Genomic DNA, 20,269 nt, shown 5'->3' with positions numbered 1-20,269 from the left:
TCGGACCCTTAGTTCCAGTGAAAGAACCTCTTAATGCTTCAGCTTCATACCAAGACATGATCCCAGCAGCAGATCAACAGATGTTACGCACCGTGCTTCTGCCACATGATTGGCTGATTAGAGAGAGCTGCACAAATAATCAGGTGTACAGGTGTTCCTAATAAAGTGGACACTGACCGTAGTGCATATAAATCTAAAGCTGCTTTGTGGCAATGACTGTTGCTAAAACTATACAAAAAAAAAACAGAATATGTAAAAAATAACAATGTAAAAATTCAAAAAGCTGTGCCTTCATCATTATTTAATTCATTTCAAACATGTAACAAGAACAATCGTCAGATTTTACACTGATTTTAAAGGATTTTAAAGTGCAATCCTTTTATTTTTGCTGAGTTAATTTATTTTTTTATTCTTTCTTCTATACAAAACCAGTCTTCTGAATTTACATTATTTAAAATAATTTCATTTGGCACTTTTAAATATGAATAAAAATAACAGCTCTCTTAAAAATAAAATTTAATAAAATACTGCTCGAACCCATACCCAACACTTTACACCTGAATGCAATCCTGTAAACATTTATGACCTTTAAAGTCTAATCTAAAAGAGAGGTAATTTATCACCACACAATATATTGTGTGTTTTGTTTCCCAGAGCAGAAACACTGCACTGTGTTACACAACTAAAAAGTATTTCATCTTTATTAACTTCCACATCATTTCATTTTTTTTTTGGTCTTGGACACACATTTTTACCATGATGTCACTCCCTTTGTCCCTCATGCAGAAAACCTTGAGGGTGAGGATGTAAACCTTTTTAATTTAGTCTATACTAACTAAACAAAAACAGAGGAAAAAACAAGTCCATAGTGAATCTTTCTTATTTCTAACAAACATTAAAGATAAATTTTTCCAACACAGTGCATCTAATGCAACGGAAAAATTCAGTTCAGTAGAGAACAACAGAGCCCAGAGTACTCTAAAACATCAGCTTCAGTTCCTGAATGGCTTGTTGATGATGATGATGATGATGATGATGATGATGATAAATCAGGGACTTCCAGAAAATTGGTTTGGCTCAAGTTTGGCTCTAGGTTTCAGATCTCAGACCCGGGATCAAAGCTCTGTCTTCTTCTTGCAGACACATGCAGCGCTCTGGCTGGTCAGGTAAGCTTTACAGCCCAGGTACATGACCGCATCATAGGTCAGAGACACTGCTAATTCACACACTAAGTCAGAGAGAAAAATAACAGGACAAAACAGTGACGGTGATAAAAAATAAAAAGTAATAAAAAAGTACAGTAATAAAAGTGAAAATTTGTGAAGTGAGGAGCAGAAGACTCCTAGGTAAAGGCTCTTTACTGAAATAATGTTTAAAAACTGTCAAAAATCACTGGCAAAAAAAATCACTCTGTTTGGAATGCTCTGTTTAAAATCCACTTTCTTTGGATATGGACTAGTTTATGTGGAATAGAGTCATTGGAACAGATTCTTTGAAATACAGTGTTTGGGTTTGGAATCCACTCTGAAAAATCGACTGTGTAGAATTGACTCTGTAAAACCGACTCTGTAGAATCGGCTCCCTAGAATCAACTCTGTAAAACCGACTCTGTAGAACTGACTGTATAGAATCGACTCTAAAGAAATGACTCTGTAGATTTGATTCTGTAAAACAGACTCTGTAGAATCAATTCTGTAGAATCAACTTTGTAGAATTGACTCTGTAAAACTGACCCTGTAGAACCAACTCTGTAGAATTGACTCTGTAAAACTGACTCTGTAGAACCAACTCTGTAGAACTGACTCTGTAAAACTGACTCTGTAGAATCAACTCTGTAGAACTGACTCTGTAGAACCAACTCTGTAGAATTGGTGCTGTATAATCAACTCTGTAGAATTGACTCTGTAAAACCGACTCTGTAGAATCGACTCTGTAGAATTGACTCTGTAGAATCGGTGCTGTAGAATCGACTCTGTAGAATTGACTCTGTAAACCCGGCTCTGTAGAATTGACTCTGTAGAATCGACTCTGCAGTATTAAATACTCTTTAGAATAGTTTCTTTAATTAGATTCATTAGTACAGACTCGAAGTGATACACTTTAGGAATCAACTTTTGACTCCAAACTCTGAATAATGTAAATATAACAATTACCTCACAAGCTACAGCTTTTTCCTCTGAAATGATTTGTCTATGTTGTGAAGTACTTACCCTGTACACTCTCACCCCCCAAGATCACAAGGTCCCCACAAATGTTGTTGAGGCAACCCTGGAACTGTTCATCACAGTCTGCCTTCTTCTGTCCACACGTGTCGTAGCAGCGGTCATGCTGGTCACAGCAGCTGGTTATAAATGGAATTCCTGCATTAAACTGAAGAGAAAATCAGAGTGAGGTATAAATACACAGCGTAAATAACTCTCTAAAACAGAATTAAAAATGAACAAACTAAGACTTTTGACCATAGGTCTTAGTTTACTATATACTTTTGTACTATATCTATCTAGTTTACTGTACTGAGTAAAATGTCTGATCTGGTAGTGACTAACAGCCTCAAGAAAAAGTCCAAAAACTTACAGGAGATCCAAACACATGAGAGCCGCATCCGTTGGCCGATGGTCTGTGACCAGGTCGAGGAAAGGGCTTTTCTCCTTTAAAGAAAAATCCCAAAATGAAATGAACCACATTTTAGATTCACACATGAAATCTCCTGCACCTTCACATCACTGCTAAGTGTAAAGAATCCCTAAACTTTATGACAGCTGTCACTATATCCTCCATTCATCTCATCTCTGAACCAGATGTTGGATTGTGTCTGTGGGGATCATGTGTTCATTCAGCTACATGATCATTAGTGGGATCAGACTCTGATGTTGGGATATTGAGGAGACTCCTCACTGGTCAAGTGCATGTTTTATCTCCATGAATTAAACCATCTAACTTGCTAGTGTCAACTAATCACCTAGTTAGCTATCTTACTTTGATGACATCCTTCCAATCCCAAAACCAACATTCCGGATTAACAGAAGAAATCTCCTGAATGTTCACACCTCGACCATGTGTACGGAATATAGTGATGAACTACATCCTCTGAGCTGTCCTCTGAGCTGTCCTCTGAGCTGTCCTCTGCCCCTGCCTCAAACACTGCATCTTCATCTTTCTCATCAGACAACTCAATATTAATGTTATTCAGAGATTCCTATAAAACAAAACGATAACATTTCAAGAGTAAATTCTCTCAATGAAAATGATTAAGCTTTTTAGTTTTCTTCTTTCCATAAAAATGTCCTTCTGGTGATGGACGTCATTTTCATTCAGGAGGAGGAAGAGGAAGTTCCCAAAAACCCCACCCTTACAAATTTGGTATCATTTAAAAGTCCTAAATGTCCTCTTTAAAGAAGTGAAGGAGTTTGTTCAGTAGTATGTAGGAGGTGAGAGATATTCGAGTTTACATTTCACCTCTACAGAGCAGTAGTGACCCCAGGCGTCCAAATGCGAAAACTACACCAGATATATTGAAAGAAATGGTGTAACTTAAGGATGTGCACATCGATACTGGAGTATGGATATATCGATACACAGAAGCTTCAAATATAGTGTTGTTATTTTCTAAAAAGTATCGATATTTTAACTATGTTAATAATTTCTGCATAACTAAATGTTGTTAGCACTTATACTTACAGACAACACACACTGAAACTTATAAAGGGGCGAACAAAAAATAGCTGCCCAGTCTCCCCCTGCTCGGTCTCCCCCTGCCCAGTCTCCCCCTGCTCGGTCTCCCCCTGCTCGGTCTCCCCCTGCCCAGTCTCCCCCTGCTCAGTCTTCCTCTGCTCAGACCAAAAACGTCCCCGCAAGTATAATAATACCAATAAATTCTCAATAAATTCTGACCTTCTAGTGAATATACAGTGTGTACAGTATAAAAATACAGGCTACACCCTGGACAGGTCACCAGTCCATCACAGGGCCACACATATAGACAGACAACCACACACACTCACACTCACTCCTATGGGCAATTTAGAATCAACCAATCAACCTAATGTACATGTTTTTGGACTGTGGGAGGAAACCGGAGTACCGAGTAAACCCACGCAGGCACGGGGAGAACATGCAAACTCCACACAGAGTTCCCCCCACCTGTTCGAACCCAGCATTCGAACACATGCTGCCCTATAGAAATATATATTCACATTTAAAATTATAAGTGGTATTGTTATCGGTATCGTTGAAATCGTAACAAAAACTATCGATATCGTATCGCATTAAAAATCGTGGTATCGCCCGTCCCTAGTGTAACTCCGGAGCAGATGGGAGATGATTATGATGTTTGCTGAGCAGCTACAAGAAAACGAAAGTAACTTCGGTGCTTTAATGTCAATGTTTAAAGTGTGTGCGGTTACTTCCGGTACTGTGATGAAGATTATAGACTTTATTATTATTATTATTATTATTATTATTATTATTATCATTAGAATGCACGAATTACTTACCGCCATCAGGGCATTTAAACTGACACGATTCATTCGGTCTTAAGAATATCTCCAAAGCGTATTTAATGAATTTGTAATATCTGTGGTACTTGTGGAATTTTTGGTAGAAATCCTTAAAGGTTTCTGAAATCTCTGTCCAGTCAAAGGCCTTGTGTTTAGAGTCCTTCAGTCCTGCACTGGACATTAAAGTTCCCCACAGCAGCAGCAGGAGAACTGAGACTCTGAGCTTCTTCATTTCTACTCAAGGTTTCGCTTCTCCTCTGAGAATAAACCGGTTTCTCCATCACCTTGAACACCGATACACACAAACACACACACACACACACACAGGCGCGCGCGCGCACAACACAGCAGCCAATCACAGCACAGCACATCGAATTAGTTATTTAAATTTAGACATAAGAATAAGCACCGGCGCACGTGACCAGTCATTATAGTTACTGCCAATACACTAGTCTAAATTATTTGTGTTCTTCAAGTGACGTAGTGGGAGAAACTTGGGGCACGTCAACAGTCAGAGTGTGATGTCCATCAGTCAGAGTGTGATGTCCATCAGTCAGAGTGTGATGTCCATCAGTCAGAGTGTGATGTCCATCAGTCAGAGTCCTGTGTAGGTGTAAGTGATGATGATAAAGTGCAGTGTGTGGAGGGTGGAGTGGAGTGGGTTTGTGTACATGATGGTGTTATTAGAGTTAAACAGTCTGATGGTCTGCAGTAAGAAGCTCGGTGTGGAACCTGATGCTGTGATGCTGTTTATATGACTCTAGAAGCGAGTCTCTGATGATTCTCCATGTGTTCCTTACACACTGCCTGGTGTAGATGTTCTGCAGGGAACCTCAGATGTACTGGTGTAGATGTTCTGCAGGGAACCTGAGATGTACTGGTGTAGATGTTCTGCAGGGAACCTCAGATGAATTGGTGTAGATGTTCTGCAGGGAACCTCAGATGAATTGGTGTAGATGTTCTGCAGGGAACCTCAGATGAATTGGTGTAGATGTTCTGCAGGGAACCTGAGATGTACTGGTGTAGATGTTCTGCAGGGAACCTCAGATGAATTGGTGTAGATGTTCTGCAGGGAACCTCAGATGAATTGGTGTAGATGTTCTGCAGGGAACCTGAGACGTACTGGTGTAGATGTTCTGCAGGGAACCTCAGATGAATTGGTGTAGATGTTCTGCAGGGAACCTCAGATGAATTGGTGTAGATGTTCTGCAGGGAACCTGAGATGTACTGGTGTAGATGTTCTGCAGGGAACCTCAGATGAATTGGTGTAGATGTTCTGCAGGGAACCTCAGATGAATTGGTGTAGATGTTCTGCAGGGAACCTGAGATGTACTGGTGTAGATGTTCTGCAGGGAACCTCAGATGAACTGCATCACTTCTCTGCAGAGCTCTGGGGTTAAGGGTGTTGGTGTTTCTGTAGTGGACACTGATGCTGCCAGTCCGTGGTGCAGGTGGTGCATGATTTCAGCTGTCTGAGTAAGAAGAGGCGCCTGTTCTGGTTCTTCAACACTGCATCGGTGTGAGTGGACCATGTGAGAGATCTGAATACAGAGGAACTTGAAGCTGTTGACCTTCTCCATTGGTGTCCAATCAATGGTGATGGATGTGTGCTTCTTGTCTCCTAATGTCCACTACAAGCTCCTTGGTCTTGTTGATGTTCAGGTGGTCTTTCTTGTGTTAGGATGTGCTAGGTGGCATTCAGGCCCTCACAACCAGTCTGTGTAACAGTTTCTTCCCTAAAGCCAGCAGGCTCCTCAACACTCAGGACTGAACTGTACAAATCTCTCTCACACACACACACTGGAGAAACGCTGTCTCATTTCACTATGTACTGTGTCAGCTAGATGTGGTTAAAATGACAATAAAAGCTTCTTTACTTGACTTGATCAAATTTCAGATGATGTCTGACCACATGGTGTGTGTGTGTGTGTCTGACAGGAAGTCCAGGATCCAGCTATACAGGGACCTGTTCAGACCCAGAACCAAGAGCTTCAGGTCACGCTTAGGCAGGAATTGGAAACCATCCAAATCTTATTTAACTGTTTAGACCTCAATCTTGACCAATGTACCTTTAAATCCTTGTTTGTTTGAGCAAAAAAACCCAGAGATTTGCAGTATAATGTGGTGGAATAAATGCCAGGCGACTTTAACAGAAGTATTTGCAAAACTATTTCTTCTAAAAGCTGTGCAACCTTCACCTTTATTCACTTTATTTTAACCTTCTTCTTTTAACACTGACAATCTTCACATTTTATACTGTAAAGGAAACACAGTAAAGGAAATTTATTTATTTATTTAGTTAGTTAGTTAGTTATTTACGATGAGTTAAGAATCATTATTTTATCCTTAAAGGAAACAGATAATAAGATAATCCTTTCTTCATACCATAGTGTGGAAATCTGTACTGTATTTACACAGTTCTACACAAATCCAGAATCTTCTGGAAATGAAACATTTGGCACTTTTAAATATGAACGAATAAATAATCTTAAAAAATAAAACCCTTTAACCCTGACACCCATAACAGCAGCAAGCACTTTACACCTAAAATATCTGTAAACTTTATGACCTTTAGAATTAAACCTAAAAGAGAGAGGTGGTTTAATAACCGCACGATATTTCTGTATGTTTTGTTTCACAGACGTTTCTTCACCCTGACAGAACACACACACAAACACTACACAGAAAAAAATAAAAAGCATTAAAAGTATTCAAAGATCCTCAGAGGGGTCAGGAGACTCGGAGCCTAAGGGCAGTTGATCACAGCTCGGTTCTCTGCTCACGGCACACACACGCATCGCTCTGACTCTTCAGGTAGGGTTTACAGCCCAGGTGCTTGATAGTATTGAAGAGTTGAGTCACTGCTTGTTCACACACTGATTCAGAGAGAAACAAAAGGACAAAACAGTGAGAAAGATAAATACAGAATAAAACATGGCAGTGCAAAATCAAGAGCAGGAGACTCTTAATAATGATTAAGATCAAAACATTCACCTGCTTGTACACAGATCCATATCTAAGTGTGGAATCAACTTTTTGGATTCAACTCTGGAATCGACTCTTTGGAAATGGATTCTTTAGATGCGAACTATTGAAACCCCTGTCTTTGGATTCCACACTTTGAAATACACTGTCCACTCGCTTTGGATGTGGACTCATTTATGTGCAATCGACTCTGCAGAATCGACTCAGCAGAATCGACTCCTTGGCATCTACTCCATGGAATCGACTCTCTTTGGATTCCACACTTTGAAATACACTATCCACTTACTTTGGATGTTGACTCGTCTATGTGCAATCAAGTCCACAGAATCGTCTCAGCAGAACTGACTCCATGAAATCGACTCTCTATGGAATCCACACTTTGAAATACACTGTCCACTTGCTTTGGACGTTTATGCATATTTCAAAGTGTGGATTCCAAAGAGAGTCGATTTCATGGAGTAGATGCCAAGGAGTCGATTCTGCTGAGTCGATTCTATGGACTTGATTGCACTATCCTTGGCATCTACTCCTTGGAATCGACTCTCTTTGGAATCCACACTTTGAAACAGACTCTTTAGAACTGACTCTTCAGTATAGACCCTATGCTATACACCTTCTGATATACAATGTTTGACTCTGAACCCTGAAACGGGAAAACATACTTAAATAACTGTAATAGTTCTCTGCATGTTTCCAGTTCATACTGTATCTATATGACTGTGAAGAAGAAACCTCCTGACAGGAGCACTTTGTGTTTAAAGTTACAGAATTATGAAAGCGATTATGGATTTGCGATACATCAGTGTGTATGAGTATAAGAATTATCATTGTAATGGTTTGTCTATGTTGCTTATGTTTACCCCGTACGCTCTCATCCGCCATGTTCACAAGCTCCCTACAAATGTTGTTGAGACAACCCTGGAACTGTTCATCACAGTCTCTCTTCGTCTGTCCACACGTGTTGTAGCAGCGGTCATGTTGGTCACAGCAGCTGGTGATGGATGAGATTCCGATATCAAACTGCAGAGAAAATCAGAGTGTGAAATACACAGCGTAAAGAAGTCCCTAAAAACAGAATAAAAAATAAACAAGCGTTGAGTTGTATACGGAAACACTGACTATCACTGTTTCTGATCAGATGCATAACACAAGATTTTTACTGTATCTACTCCATCTAGTGCACTAAACTGAGCAACAAAACAACAACAAGGAAAGTCCAGTCTGTTCCACACTTACATAAAATCCAAACGCCGGACAGCGGCATCCATTGGGCCATGATTTGTAACCAGGTCGAGGAAATGGCTTTTCACCTTTAAAGAAAAATCCCAACATGAAATTAACCATATTCCAGATTAACATAGGAAATCTCCTGCATCTTCACATCACTGCTAAGTGTAAAGAATTCTTAAACGTTATGACAGCTGTCACTATATCCTCCACTCTTTTCTTCTCTGAAGTTATTCCACTGGATTTTAGATTGAGTCTGTGGAGATCATGTGTTCAATCAGCTACAAGAGCATTACTGAGATCAGACACTGATGTTGGGATATTGAGGAGACTCCTCGCCGGTGAAATGTGTGTTTTATCTCCATGTTGTTGGTTCTGCTGAATCTAATTTGCTAGCTTGCTAATGTCAACTAATCACCTAGTTTGCTAGCTTACTTTGATGACATCCTTCCATTTTGTGCACCACCTATCCTACACAGGGTGACAGTTTTACTAGGGGATTTGGGACACAGCCTTGAAATGGGGTACAAGCCCATCAATGGGACAGTGGTAGCTTAAGTGGTTAAGGCTCTGGGTTGTTTACCGAAAGATCGGGGTTCAAGCCCCAGCACCACCAAGCTGCCACTGTTGGGCCCTTGAGCAAGGCCCCCAACCCACCCTGCTCCAGGGGTGCTGCATCATGGCTGACCCTCATAAACGTGTTCAGTAAGCTGTATTTTTAGCTAAATGTGTTGTTGATGGAAATCGGGACTGCTTACAGTGAGTCAGACTATTTGATTCGGCTCACTCATAAGAGTCGACTCACAAGTGATGGAAATCTGGACTGCTTTCAGTGAGTCAGACTATTTGATTCGGCTCACTCATAAGAGTCGACTCTTTTAGAGAATCATTTTCTGATATATTTTAAGCTGTGGCTGAAATTCGATTGGAGCACTTACTGTTTGTTAATTGATTGATTTAAAGCAATTTAGGATCTAGATCATTCTAATAACAGTCTAGAATTCATTATAATAAAAAAAAAATACAGCAGATTTATGTGTATATGTAGAGTTTCTGACTCTTGTCGAGTTCCCACACACGCAGTAATAAAGGTGTGTAACTGTCCTGGTCACTGTGGTGATGTGGCGGTTAGTGGTGAATGGACATGAGAGTAATAATGCAGTTTAAAATATAAGTCTAGGTACATTACCGGACCTTAAGGAGCATTGATGTTTCTATAAAGCTCTTTATTTTATAGCTGTTAATAACACACAGGACATGAACGAGACATGTCTCCTGGCGCTAAGCTAGAGAAGAGGAATAAAGACTTTAGCAGATTTTCAGAGACAGCTCTTAACCAAAAACACTACACCAGATATATCAGGAGAGAGTCTGTAACTCCGGATCATGTGGGAGATGGTGGTGATGTTTGGTGTAGCTTCCTGAACGGAACTGAAGAAAACGAAAGTAACTTCTTCACGTAAACAAAAGCCTGCTGAATTGAACTCCTCCGAATTTAGTCAAAGAAAATGACAAAAACTACTCATATACACTGAACACATCAATCTTATTCATCTATATGTAGGTTAATTGGTTAGTTAGTGTCATTGTTGTGCTTTAATATCTTCGTTTAAAGTGTACACTGCTACTTCCGGTAATAGGTTATAGACTTTATTATAATAATGCACAAATTGCTGTACTTACCGCCATCAGGACATTTAAACAGACACTCCTGACCATCCTGACCTGAGAATACACCCAGATTATATTTGGGGAAATTGTATGTTTTGGAGTAATTGTGTAATTTCCGGATTCCGTCCGTGATGGTTTTTAAAGTCTTGGTCCAGTCAGAGGTCTTGTGTCCAGACTCCTCCAGTGCTGCACTGAACAAAAAGGTTCCACACAGCAGGAGCAAGACAGCTGAGACACTGAGCTTCTGCATTTCTACTCACATTTCGCTTCTCTGAGAATAAACTGCTTTCTCCGTCACCTTTCACCGAGACACGCGCGGACAGCATGGCAGCCAATCACAGCAGAGCAACCAATCACAGCAGCCAATCACAGCACAGCAAGTCTGCTATTTTTATTAGACATACACAGATCAACCATAACATTATGACCACCTGCCTAATATTGTATTGGTCCCCCTTTTGACAGGTCGAGTCATGGACTCCACTAGATCCCTGGAGGTGTGCTGTTGGATCTGGCACCAATATGTTAGCAGCAGATCCTTTAAGTCCTGTAAGTTATGAGGTGAGGCCTCCATGGATCGGACTTGACCAGATGCTGGATTGGATTGAGATCTGGGGAATTTGGAGGCGGAGTCAACACCTCAAACTGGTTGTTGTGGTCATCAAACCATTCCTGAACCATTTCTGATTTGTGTCATGGTGCATTCTCCTGCTGAAAGAGGCCACAGCCATCAGGGAATACTGCTTCCATGAAAGGGTGTAGATGGTCTGCAACAATGTTTAGGTAGGTGGTACGTGTCAAAGTAACATCCACATGGATGCAGGACTCAAGGTTTCCCAGCAGAACATTCACCAAAGCAGGACACTGCCTCCACCGGCTCTCCTTCTTCCCATAGTGCATCCTGGTGCCATGTGTTCCCCAGGTAAGAGACGCACACGCACCCGACCATCCATGACCCTGTCACCGGTTCACCACTGTTCCTTCCTTGGACCACTTTTGATAGATACTGACCGAGAAGGTCACACTGGGAACACCCCACAAGAGCTGCAGTTTTGGAGATACTCTGATCCAGTGGTCTAGCCATTACAATTTGGCCCTTTTGGTCAAACTCACTCAAATCCTTATGCTTGTCCATTTTTCCTGCTTCTAACATCAACTTTGAGGATAAAATGTTCACTTGCTGCCTAATATATCCCACCCACTAACAGGAGCCATGATGAGGAGATACTCAGTCTTATTCACTTCACCTGGCACTGGTCATAATGTTATGGTTGATCATCTGTGTATCTTCCCTAATGCACCTGGTGTGTGGAAAAAAATACAGTGATGCAGTATAATATTGTGGGATTTAGATGATTTTATTTGAGGTAAAATAATTCCTTCTACACCATGATCGCATCATGGAAAATCCTCAACATCATTATTATTAATTAGTAAATAAAGTGCATTTCATGTCTCAAATCACACAGTCAGTCATCTTACACAAAGACTCTTACACTTCACATCATTTTATATAACAGTCTGTTTACATAAAGGAAAAGAAATGATAAAACTTTATTTGAACTCTATACACTGCTTCAGTGAGAATTCACATGAAGACTAACAGTGTGTGTGAACACAGCGCTACTCAGAAGCACCAGCAGGGATTCTGGGAAACCATTTTCATTCTCAGGATTCAGTTAGCGTGTTAGCGAGTCCTCGTGTGTATTCAGAGCTCTTCTATCATCATCACCATCTTCCTCAGCGCTGTTGTTTTATTTCATTCCTGAACGAGTGTGGACCTGAGGACCAGTTGCGTTCACATTCACAGGAATTGCAGCACAGTTTCAGTGCATCTGAACTCAGACAACCTCCTGCCTGTGTCCTCAGGGTCAGTACCATGCTGCACTTCCTGGTTAGAGAGAAGAAGGTGCTGCTGTTTCCTCCTGATCCTCTGATTCACGATGCACATGACATGACAATGAAGTGAATCAGGAAAGTTAAAGCAGCTGTAAGTTTTAGCACCCTCTGCTGTCTGTGAAGTGAACTGCAACTGCAATGAAAAATCTGATAGACTGATAAACTTTTCTCTTCAGATAAAAACTATTGAAACCATGGAAGTCTCACGAGTTACTGCTTAAAGAAAACTTCAACTTTCTGGCACTAATTTCAGGGCCAGGAAAATTTAAACATGAAAACTACCAAGATGCACTGCATAGCATTATTATAAAGCTGTTTTTCCAAAGTATCCTCTAAATAATTGGTTTAGTACAGGTTTTAAAAACACTGTTAAACATCACACATGAAACCTTTCAAATGACAGAAAACGTTAAACTGCACAGTGCAGCAGACTTCAGGGACGGAGATTTGATTCTTCAGAAGTTCCTCAATGGGGTCAGGATTTTCGGAACCCAAATGCAGCTGGTCAGAGGTCAGTTTTCTCCTCGTAGCGGCAGATACACGCAGCTCTCTGGCTGTCCAGGTAGGGTTTACAGCCAAGGTGCATGACTGCATCGAAGAGCAGAGTCACCGCTGATTCACACGCTGACCCAGAGAAAAACAACAGGACGAAATATGATAAATACAGCAGCTCTGAAGAGAATAATCACGGGAGTGAGAAATGAAGTCTAAAACAATAATGATTTAATAAAGAAATGGTGTTGATTCAGTATGATCTACTTGGAATTAATTATGGAATTAGAAATTCTTTGGAGGAGACACTTTTAAAATAGCTGCTGACTCTTTGGAACTGACCATCTGAAAATGACTCTCTGGAAATGACTCTTTAGAATAGATGCTACAGAACTGACTGTGGGATGGACTATTTTTTTGAACTGACTCTTTGGAAATGACTCTTTGTAATAGACACTACAGAAATAACTCTGAATAGACTCTTTGTAACTGACTCTTTAGAAATGACTCTCTGGATGTAACTATACAGAATTGACTCTATGGAAATGACTCTTTGGAATTGACTCTTTAGAGTAGATGCTACAGAATTGACTCTGTGGGATGGACTCTTTTTTAGGACTGACCATCTGAAAATGACTTTGTAAATGATTCTCTGGAAATGGCTCTTTGGAATTGACTTTTTACAGTAGATGCTATAGAATTGACTCTGTGGGACAGAATCTTTTTTGAAACTGACTTTTTGGAATTGAATCTTTGGAACAGTCTCTCAATTCCAATGGCTGAATTGACAGATTTGACTCTTTTCCCACATCAGACTGTCATTAGAGATCAGCACTGCAGCACACTACGGTAACAGAAGATTTAAAGCCACCAGTTTAGCATGATGCTCAGTGTCTCAGACAGATGTGCTGATGTGGTGTCTGACTCTGTCTGACCTGACACGAGCAGTTCTCACTCTGAGACAGACTTCAGTCGGTCACTTCTACGAAAAATCCAGCAGATCACAGCCACTGGGAAGAGTCTGGACACACGCAGGACGTTTACCTTGTACACTCTGGTCCAGTCCCAGTGTGATCTGTACGTTCCTACATATGGTCTCCAAGCAAACGTGGAACTGATCATCACAGTCATGTTTCTCTTGTCCACACGTATCGTAGCAGCGATCGTGCAGATTACAGCATTTCGTCATGGACGGGATCCCGATATCGAACTGAGGACGAGAGAAAAGAGGAAAAAGGGATAGAGTTTGTGTAAAGACAGAATACTGAACAATGATGTGGAGTTACTGTTCCCACACTGCTGCTGATTATTTATCCAATAACATCATGTTTTATTCCTCTTATAACACAGCAACATGCCCAAGATTAAACATTTTTATTTAGAACAACGTGTCATAATTTTTATCCATCTCTAGTAACATTTTATGTTGTGGAACATCTGTGAAACAGGCCCTTCCCTCACCAGCCTACCGCTAAACTCCTCTGTCCTGAAAACGTCCAGCTTCACCTCTGTGCTGCGTTACAGAGCACCGACACTGGAGACTCCTTCCACACATCACACATTTCTCCTTACAGAAAACTTCACTATATCAATATAAATGATTTTAATCTGTTTATTATCAGCAGGGTGTCTGCTGTACACGTCCCCGTGAGTGAGTGAGCGGTTACTATAGAAACCATAAGGCAAGGTGTGAGAAGCAGTGCGTTAATGTAAACCTGTAAGCTGCTGTCATGGGAAATTAATCAACATCTTCTGACCAATCACAATCCAGAACTCAGCACTTTATCAGCATCTTATTTATTTAAACTCACGTGAAATCCAAACAGCGGTGAGCCGCATCCATTGGGCGGGGAGTGTTTGTAGTGAGGTCTGGGAATAGGTTTGTATCCTGAGAAAGAGCAGTGGAGATTATTTATAAGCACACATAACTCTGTAAGGGTCAATGATGCAGTCAGAGACATTAGAGATCAGCTCAGTGCTAATGTCAGTAATTACACACACACACACACCATCACTGCATCTAAACTGACACAGTCCATCAGATCCTCCGATTAAATCCAGAGCGTAGTTCAGAAACGTGTCTATCTTGTGGATTCCGTTCCGGATGGTTTTTAAAGTCTTCCTCCAGTCCGGGGTCTCGGGTTCGAACTCCTCCGGTCCGGCACTGGTCAGAACGGCTCCACAGAGCAGGAGCAGGACAGCTGATGAGACTCTGAGCTGCTGCATTCCTCCACTCGCGCTCATTTATCCTGATTATTCGTTACAGATTGTAGTGAGAAGGTTAAAGGTGACAGGTGAACACTCTGAGTCATGTTTAATCCATCTCAGCACATAAGCGGTCAAAGTCCGTCTATTAACCTGTGACTCAAGACCAGGGCCGGACCCGCTCACTTCCGGGTTTTTCCATTCACAAAAACAGATGTGAGCAGTCGCGTAACGTGTGACGCAATCACGTTCTTTTTTCTAATTAGCGTGCGCGTGCTACAGCGGCACAAGCGCGCGATTTGAATCGAACGGTCATTCTACTGAGAACGGATCTTTTAAGTGTGTCGACTCTTTCCAAATGTTCTTCATCAAAAGATTCATTTATTGGCGGATTTTTTCGCTATACGCAGAATGCGTCTTGTGAAATTCTTTCTTCACATACCCCATCCTTGGAGGCTGGGGTCAGAGCGCAGGGTCAGCCATGATACAGCGCCCCTGGAGGAGGAGGGGGTTTGGGGCCTTGCTCAAGGGCCCAAGGGTTTAAGATCATTGTTATTCAATTTCCTGGTACCTTTTGTGTGAACCCTGAAATTTTTCAAGTGAATAACAGTACAGGATGTGACTGATGAGGTGTCTTGTTGCCTCTGATCATCTAGTCTTAGTTTAAGTCCAGGGAAAAAACCAACATGAAGACCAGAGAGCTGTCTATGGGAGAACAAAGAATTTCTAAAAAAGACTAAGTTATTGTTGTCGTTAGCACAGCTTGGAAACTTGCTACCAAGCAGTTCACTATTAGGGAGTGAGGACCGTCTGTACACAACCACTCACTATGGAAACATTAATACAGAAAGAGGTGCAGGGTGTAAAACTAATCCAATCTGAATAGGGCTTTACTTAACAAAATTCTACATTAAACTTGTGAGCTCACTAATTTAACCAGCAGGCTTTGCTAAGAGGCTATGTGTGCTTTTCATTTTAACACGCAGCTCATAAACACAAGCAGATTTATACAAAGACAGAAACAGAGCTGGAGATAAAACTCTCCCCCAGCCATCAGCAGCCATGTTGCTTTTGTTCTGTTTTGAGCCCCGCCCCCTCTCTCCCTCGTTTCTCTGCGTGAACATGGGTGAGTAAATCCAGTCAGTCGGTAATAATTTAAACTTTATTCAAATGATTAGTCGAGCAATGAAGAAATATCTTGATTCTCTAGAGACTTAAATAGCTTGAAACATTCAGAAATAAAATGTACAACAATGTGGATTAAAATGGCTCGGTGGTCCATCCAGCAGAACCGTGACTTCAGCTCAAACCGCTTCCTGTCGGTACCGTCGATGATCATGGCGCTTCGGCGTGGACTAGCGAAGGAGCTAAGAGCGTTTTATTCAAGTTTACAACTCACTATAGCTGCTGCTAAGGATTGTGGGAGTCGAGAGCGACGCCTTCATGATGAGCTTCAGTCTTTAGAAAAGAGTAACATGAGGTCAGGAGTGTGAAGGAAGAGGCAGCAGAGATGAGGAGCGTTAGGGGATTCAGTCCGTGATCCGGTCCGTGATCCTTCAGCATGTTAGAATAGAGGTAAAATGGTGTAAGGTATTCAGCTGTGTGCGGTGAGGAGTCATGATGATGATGATGATGATGATGATGATGATGATGATGGGTTTCAAAGTAAAAGAGCTCTCACAATACATTAGACGTGAATGTTTTAGTATGTGTTTTCTCTCCTAACGTCCTGATTTCTTTCCTTAAAAAACATTTACATTTGTGACATATACATATATATTCTGTCATATCTATGTGCTAAGAGTCTGTACAGAGTGCAGCTCATCCCCCACGAAACAGCTCGTTTAGTCTGTCCAGCTCTTTACAGCTGTCCATGGTCATGAGCTCGGCCTTCCTGCGCAGGCGGTCGTCTCTGTACACTTTAGCGGCGTACAGCAGGTCTGTTTCTGAAACACACACACACACACACACACACACACACACACACACCAGGTCAGACTTATACTCTAAATCATAAGCAACATTGCTTCTGAGTTCTGAATTGTGATTGGTCAGAAGGTGATGATTAATTCTCTATAACGGACAGTAGCGCAGGTTAACAGACTCGCTCTGTTTCTATAGTAACGGGTGATGTAAAGACTGATTAGTGAGGAAACGTACTCGTCTGTCGTTCCTTCCAGCAGTTGTTGCGCACGTTAGACACGTAATCCTCCTCCACGCTCTTCTCAATCTTCTGCAGCGCCGAACCCTTATACTCCAATTTGAAGTCTCGGGTGACGTAATAATCCACATGCAGGTTCTCGGTCTGTCTCTTTACCGTCTGACCTGTCGATCTGCTCACACACACACACACACACACACAACCTGTAAGTATGTCCATCCTGCACAGACACACAGGTTAAACCCTAACAGCTCAGCTCACCTCAGGTCTGATTATTCTCCGTATACGCACACTCCTTCTATACTGAGTTATTAATATATCTCCATACTGGTAGAGACAGATCTACAGGCTATGGTATGTCATATACAGCATGTCACTCTGTCTCTTAAGGAAAAGAAATATACAGAACATAAAAACCGGCCATACGGTCTAGAGTAGAGGCTGTACGGGGGAGTGGAGACCATCAGCTGACTGAGAACAGACACCAGGATCAATACCACGATCGGCATCAACTGAATAAACATGGAGAAGCCTCCCTGAGAGAGACAGAGAGAGAGTGAAATGTTTATCACATTTATTCATTTACAAGGATTATAAATAATTATAATTAGAATGTAAATATTAAATCAACAAATTAAATTAAAAAAAAAAATCACAACAGATCCACGTACATCTCCTCTCTCTTCTCTCTCCCTCCTCATGTGGTCCGTCTGCTGAGTGTATCGATCTCGACCGTTAGCAAATGTACTCGCTGATACACACACACACACACACACACACACACACACACACACAGAGAGAGACAGAGCTTATAATAAGTAGAGTATATTTGCAGTCACTGTTCCTGAATGGATCTGTTTGTTATCCCCAAATGATGGTCTGAATAAATAAATCTCACCAGCTTTCTGATTAAATGTGTAGAAGAGAAGGGGAAAAATACAGGAGCATGTTAATCAGGTCAGCACTATCCCAGAATTCCCAGAAAGCACCAGTCCTTATTCTTTAAATACTTGGCTATTCCCTTGTGTACGAAGCTTTTCGGCTCACACTCTTACGCTCCAGAAACTTCTAGAAGCTCCATTTCTCTACTCTGGCCCAAGCCTGAGTGTAAATTGTGTCAGTTATTAAATTTAACACTAAATCATGGGTTATTACTGATAGATCTTAATTCCTGTCCTTCTCCTTGTTTGATGTCACTGGGCTACACCTGAGTGTGGTGAGGAAGTGGGCGTGTTTAAGGGGTGTGGTCATTACTGGTTCTCTGCAGTGAGCCGGTGTTTAGTGAATGAGTGGGGGGGGTATGATGTATGAAGGATATAAAGTCAGGAATGATGGAGGGACATACAGGAGGGAAAGCCGCCTCCGAAGAACATGTTGAAGAGATCCTCAGGCGTGATGTCTGCCTCGAACCCTCGGTGGAATTCGAATCCTCCGTGTCCGCCGTGTCCCGGGCTGCTGGGCTCTTCTCCTCCGCTCACATCGTACTGCCTCCTCTTCTCCGCGTTACTCAGCACTGCATACGCGTTCCCAATCTCTACAGAACAACAACAATCACCACAATGAGGCGGGGGGGTAACTAAACAACAACAATCACCACAATGAGGCGGGGGTAACTAAACAACAACAATCACCACAATGAGGCGGGGGGGTAACTAAACAACAACAACAATCACCACAATGAGGCGGGGGGGGGGTAACTAAACAACAACAATCACCACAATGAGGCGGGGGGGTAACTAAACAACAACAACAATCACCACAATGAGGCGGGGGGTAACTAAACAACAACAACAATCACCACAATGAGGCGGGGGGGGGGGGGTAACTAAACAACAACAATCACCACAATGAGGCGGGGGTAACTAAACAACAACAATCACCACAATGAGGCGGGGGGGTAACTAAACAACAACAATCACCACAATGAGGCGGGGGGGGGGTAACTAAACAACAACAATCACCACAATGAGGCGGGGGGGGGGAACTAAACAACAACAATCACCACAATGAGGCGGGGGGGGGGGGGTAACTAAACAACAACAATCACCACAATGAGGCGGGGGGGTAACTAAACAACAACAATCACCACAATGAGGCGGGGGGGGTAACTAAACAACAACAATCACCACAATGAGGCGGGGGGGGTAACTAAACAACAACAATCACCACAATGAGGCGGGGGGGGGGGGGGGGTAACTAAACAACAACAATCACCACAATGAGGCGGGGGGGGGGGGTAACTAAACAACAACAATCACCACAATGAGGCGGGGGGGGGGGGGGTAACTAAACAACAACAATCACCACAATGAGGCGGGGGGGGGGGTAACTAAACAACAACAATCACCACAATGAGGCGGGGGGGGGGGGGTAACTAAACAACAACAATCACCACAATGAGGCGGGGGGGGGGGTAACTAAACAACAACAATCACCACAATGAGGCGGGGGGGGTAACTAAACAACAACAATCACCACAATGAGGCGGGGGGGGGGTAACTAAACAACAACAATCACCACAATGAGGCGGGGGGGGGGGGTAACTAAACAACAACAATCACCACAATGAGGCGGGGGGGTAACTAAACAACAACAATCACCACAATGAGGCGGGGGGGTAACTAAACAACAACTATCACCACAATGAGGCGGGGGGGGGGGGCTAAACAACAACAATCACCACAATGAGGCGGGGGGGGTAACTAAACAACAACAATCACCACAATGAGGCGGGGGGGTAACTAAACAACAACAATCACCACAATGAGGCGGGGGGGGGGGGTAACTAAACAACAACAATCACCACAATGAGGCGGGGGGGGGTAACTAAACAACAACAATCACCACAATGAGGCGGGGGGGGGGGGTAACTAAACAACAACAATCACCACAATGAGGCGGGGGGGGGGGTAACTAAACAACAACAATCACCACAATGAGGCGGGGGGGTAACTAAACAACAACAATCACCACAATGAGGCGGGGGGGTAACTAAACAACAACAATCACCACAATGAGGCGGGGGGGGGGGCTAAACAACAACAATCACCACAATGAGGCGGGGGGGTAACTAAACAACAACAATCACCACAATGAGGCGGGGGGGGTAACTAAACAACAACAATCACCACAA

At 42.3% G+C, this 20,269-nt stretch overlaps 4 protein-coding genes across 4 annotated transcripts in view; all 4 read right to left on the bottom strand.

Annotated features, from left to right (window-relative positions):
• Nucleotides 1-393: 393 nt before the first annotated feature.
• LOC131345052 (group XIIA secretory phospholipase A2-like) lies at nt 394-6,549 on the bottom strand. Its single transcript, XM_058377700.1, has 4 exons — nt 4,494-6,549; nt 2,575-2,648; nt 2,211-2,370; nt 394-1,228 (listed from the first exon to the last, which is right to left on the bottom strand). The coding sequence occupies exons 1-4, from the start codon at nt 4,726-4,728 to the stop codon at nt 1,116-1,118; spliced, it is 582 nt and encodes a 193-aa protein (XP_058233683.1). The 5' UTR covers nt 4,729-6,549; the 3' UTR covers nt 394-1,115.
• A 330-nt stretch (nt 6,550-6,879) lies between these two features.
• On the bottom strand, nt 6,880-10,709 carry LOC131345044 (group XIIA secretory phospholipase A2-like). Its single transcript, XM_058377686.1, has 4 exons — nt 10,392-10,709; nt 8,718-8,791; nt 8,342-8,501; nt 6,880-7,372 (listed from the first exon to the last, which is right to left on the bottom strand). Exons 1-4 carry the CDS (start codon nt 10,627-10,629, stop codon nt 7,257-7,259), a joined length of 588 nt encoding a protein of 195 aa, XP_058233669.1. The 5' UTR covers nt 10,630-10,709; the 3' UTR covers nt 6,880-7,256.
• Nucleotides 10,710-11,726: 1,017 nt separating this feature from the next.
• LOC131351002 (group XIIA secretory phospholipase A2-like) lies at nt 11,727-15,192 on the bottom strand. Its single transcript, XM_058386078.1, has 4 exons — nt 14,780-15,192; nt 14,582-14,658; nt 13,815-13,980; nt 11,727-12,902 (listed from the first exon to the last, which is right to left on the bottom strand). Exons 1-4 carry the CDS (start codon nt 15,012-15,014, stop codon nt 12,784-12,786), a joined length of 597 nt encoding a protein of 198 aa, XP_058242061.1. The 5' UTR covers nt 15,015-15,192; the 3' UTR covers nt 11,727-12,783.
• Nucleotides 15,193-16,123: 931 nt separating this feature from the next.
• dnajb14 (DnaJ heat shock protein family (Hsp40) member B14) overlaps nt 16,124-20,269 on the bottom strand; it is a 13,684-nt gene continuing 9,538 nt past the window's right edge. Inside the window, exons 4-8 of the mRNA XM_058386076.1 lie at nt 18,482-18,670; nt 17,808-17,887; nt 17,563-17,672; nt 17,136-17,308; nt 16,124-16,921 (exon numbers count right to left, since the gene is read on the bottom strand). Of these exons, the coding sequence (XP_058242059.1) occupies nt 16,797-16,921; nt 17,136-17,308; nt 17,563-17,672; nt 17,808-17,887; nt 18,482-18,670 (677 nt within the window). The 3' untranslated portion in view covers nt 16,124-16,796. The remainder of the gene's footprint in view (nt 16,922-17,135; nt 17,309-17,562; nt 17,673-17,807; nt 17,888-18,481; nt 18,671-20,269) is intronic.

Source organism: Hemibagrus wyckioides, linkage group LG03 (genome assembly GCF_019097595.1).
Source record: "Hemibagrus wyckioides isolate EC202008001 linkage group LG03, SWU_Hwy_1.0, whole genome shotgun sequence".
NCBI lineage: Eukaryota > Metazoa > Chordata > Actinopteri > Siluriformes > Bagridae > Hemibagrus > Hemibagrus wyckioides.
Note: the sequence above shows the minus strand (reverse complement) of the source record. Positions and strands in the feature narration are given on the sequence as shown.

Coding starts and splice junctions, on each gene's coding strand:
- LOC131345052 (XM_058377700.1), bottom strand. CDS start 4,728: ATGAAGAAGCTCAGAGTCTCAGTTCTCCTGCTGCTGCTGTGGGGAACT. Junction 2,371..2,574: donor CTCATGTGTTTGGATCTCCT/GTAAGTTTTTGG, acceptor TTTTCTCTTCAG/TTTAATGCAGGAATTCCATT. Junction 1,229..2,210: donor GGGGGGTGAGAGTGTACAGG/GTAAGTACTTCA, acceptor TCTCTGACTTAG/TGTGTGAATTAGCAGTGTCT.
- LOC131345044 (XM_058377686.1), bottom strand. CDS start 10,629: ATGCAGAAGCTCAGTGTCTCAGCTGTCTTGCTCCTGCTGTGTGGAACC. Junction 8,502..8,717: donor GTCCGGCGTTTGGATTTTAT/GTAAGTGTGGAA, acceptor TTTTCTCTGCAG/TTTGATATCGGAATCTCATC. Junction 7,373..8,341: donor GGCGGATGAGAGCGTACGGG/GTAAACATAAGC, acceptor TCTCTGAATCAG/TGTGTGAACAAGCAGTGACT.
- LOC131351002 (XM_058386078.1), bottom strand. CDS start 15,014: ATGAGCGCGAGTGGAGGAATGCAGCAGCTCAGAGTCTCATCAGCTGTC. Junction 13,981..14,581: donor CACCGCTGTTTGGATTTCAC/GTGAGTTTAAAT, acceptor TCTCGTCCTCAG/TTCGATATCGGGATCCCGTC. Junction 12,903..13,814: donor ACTGGACCAGAGTGTACAAG/GTAAACGTCCTG, acceptor TCTCTGGGTCAG/CGTGTGAATCAGCGGTGACT.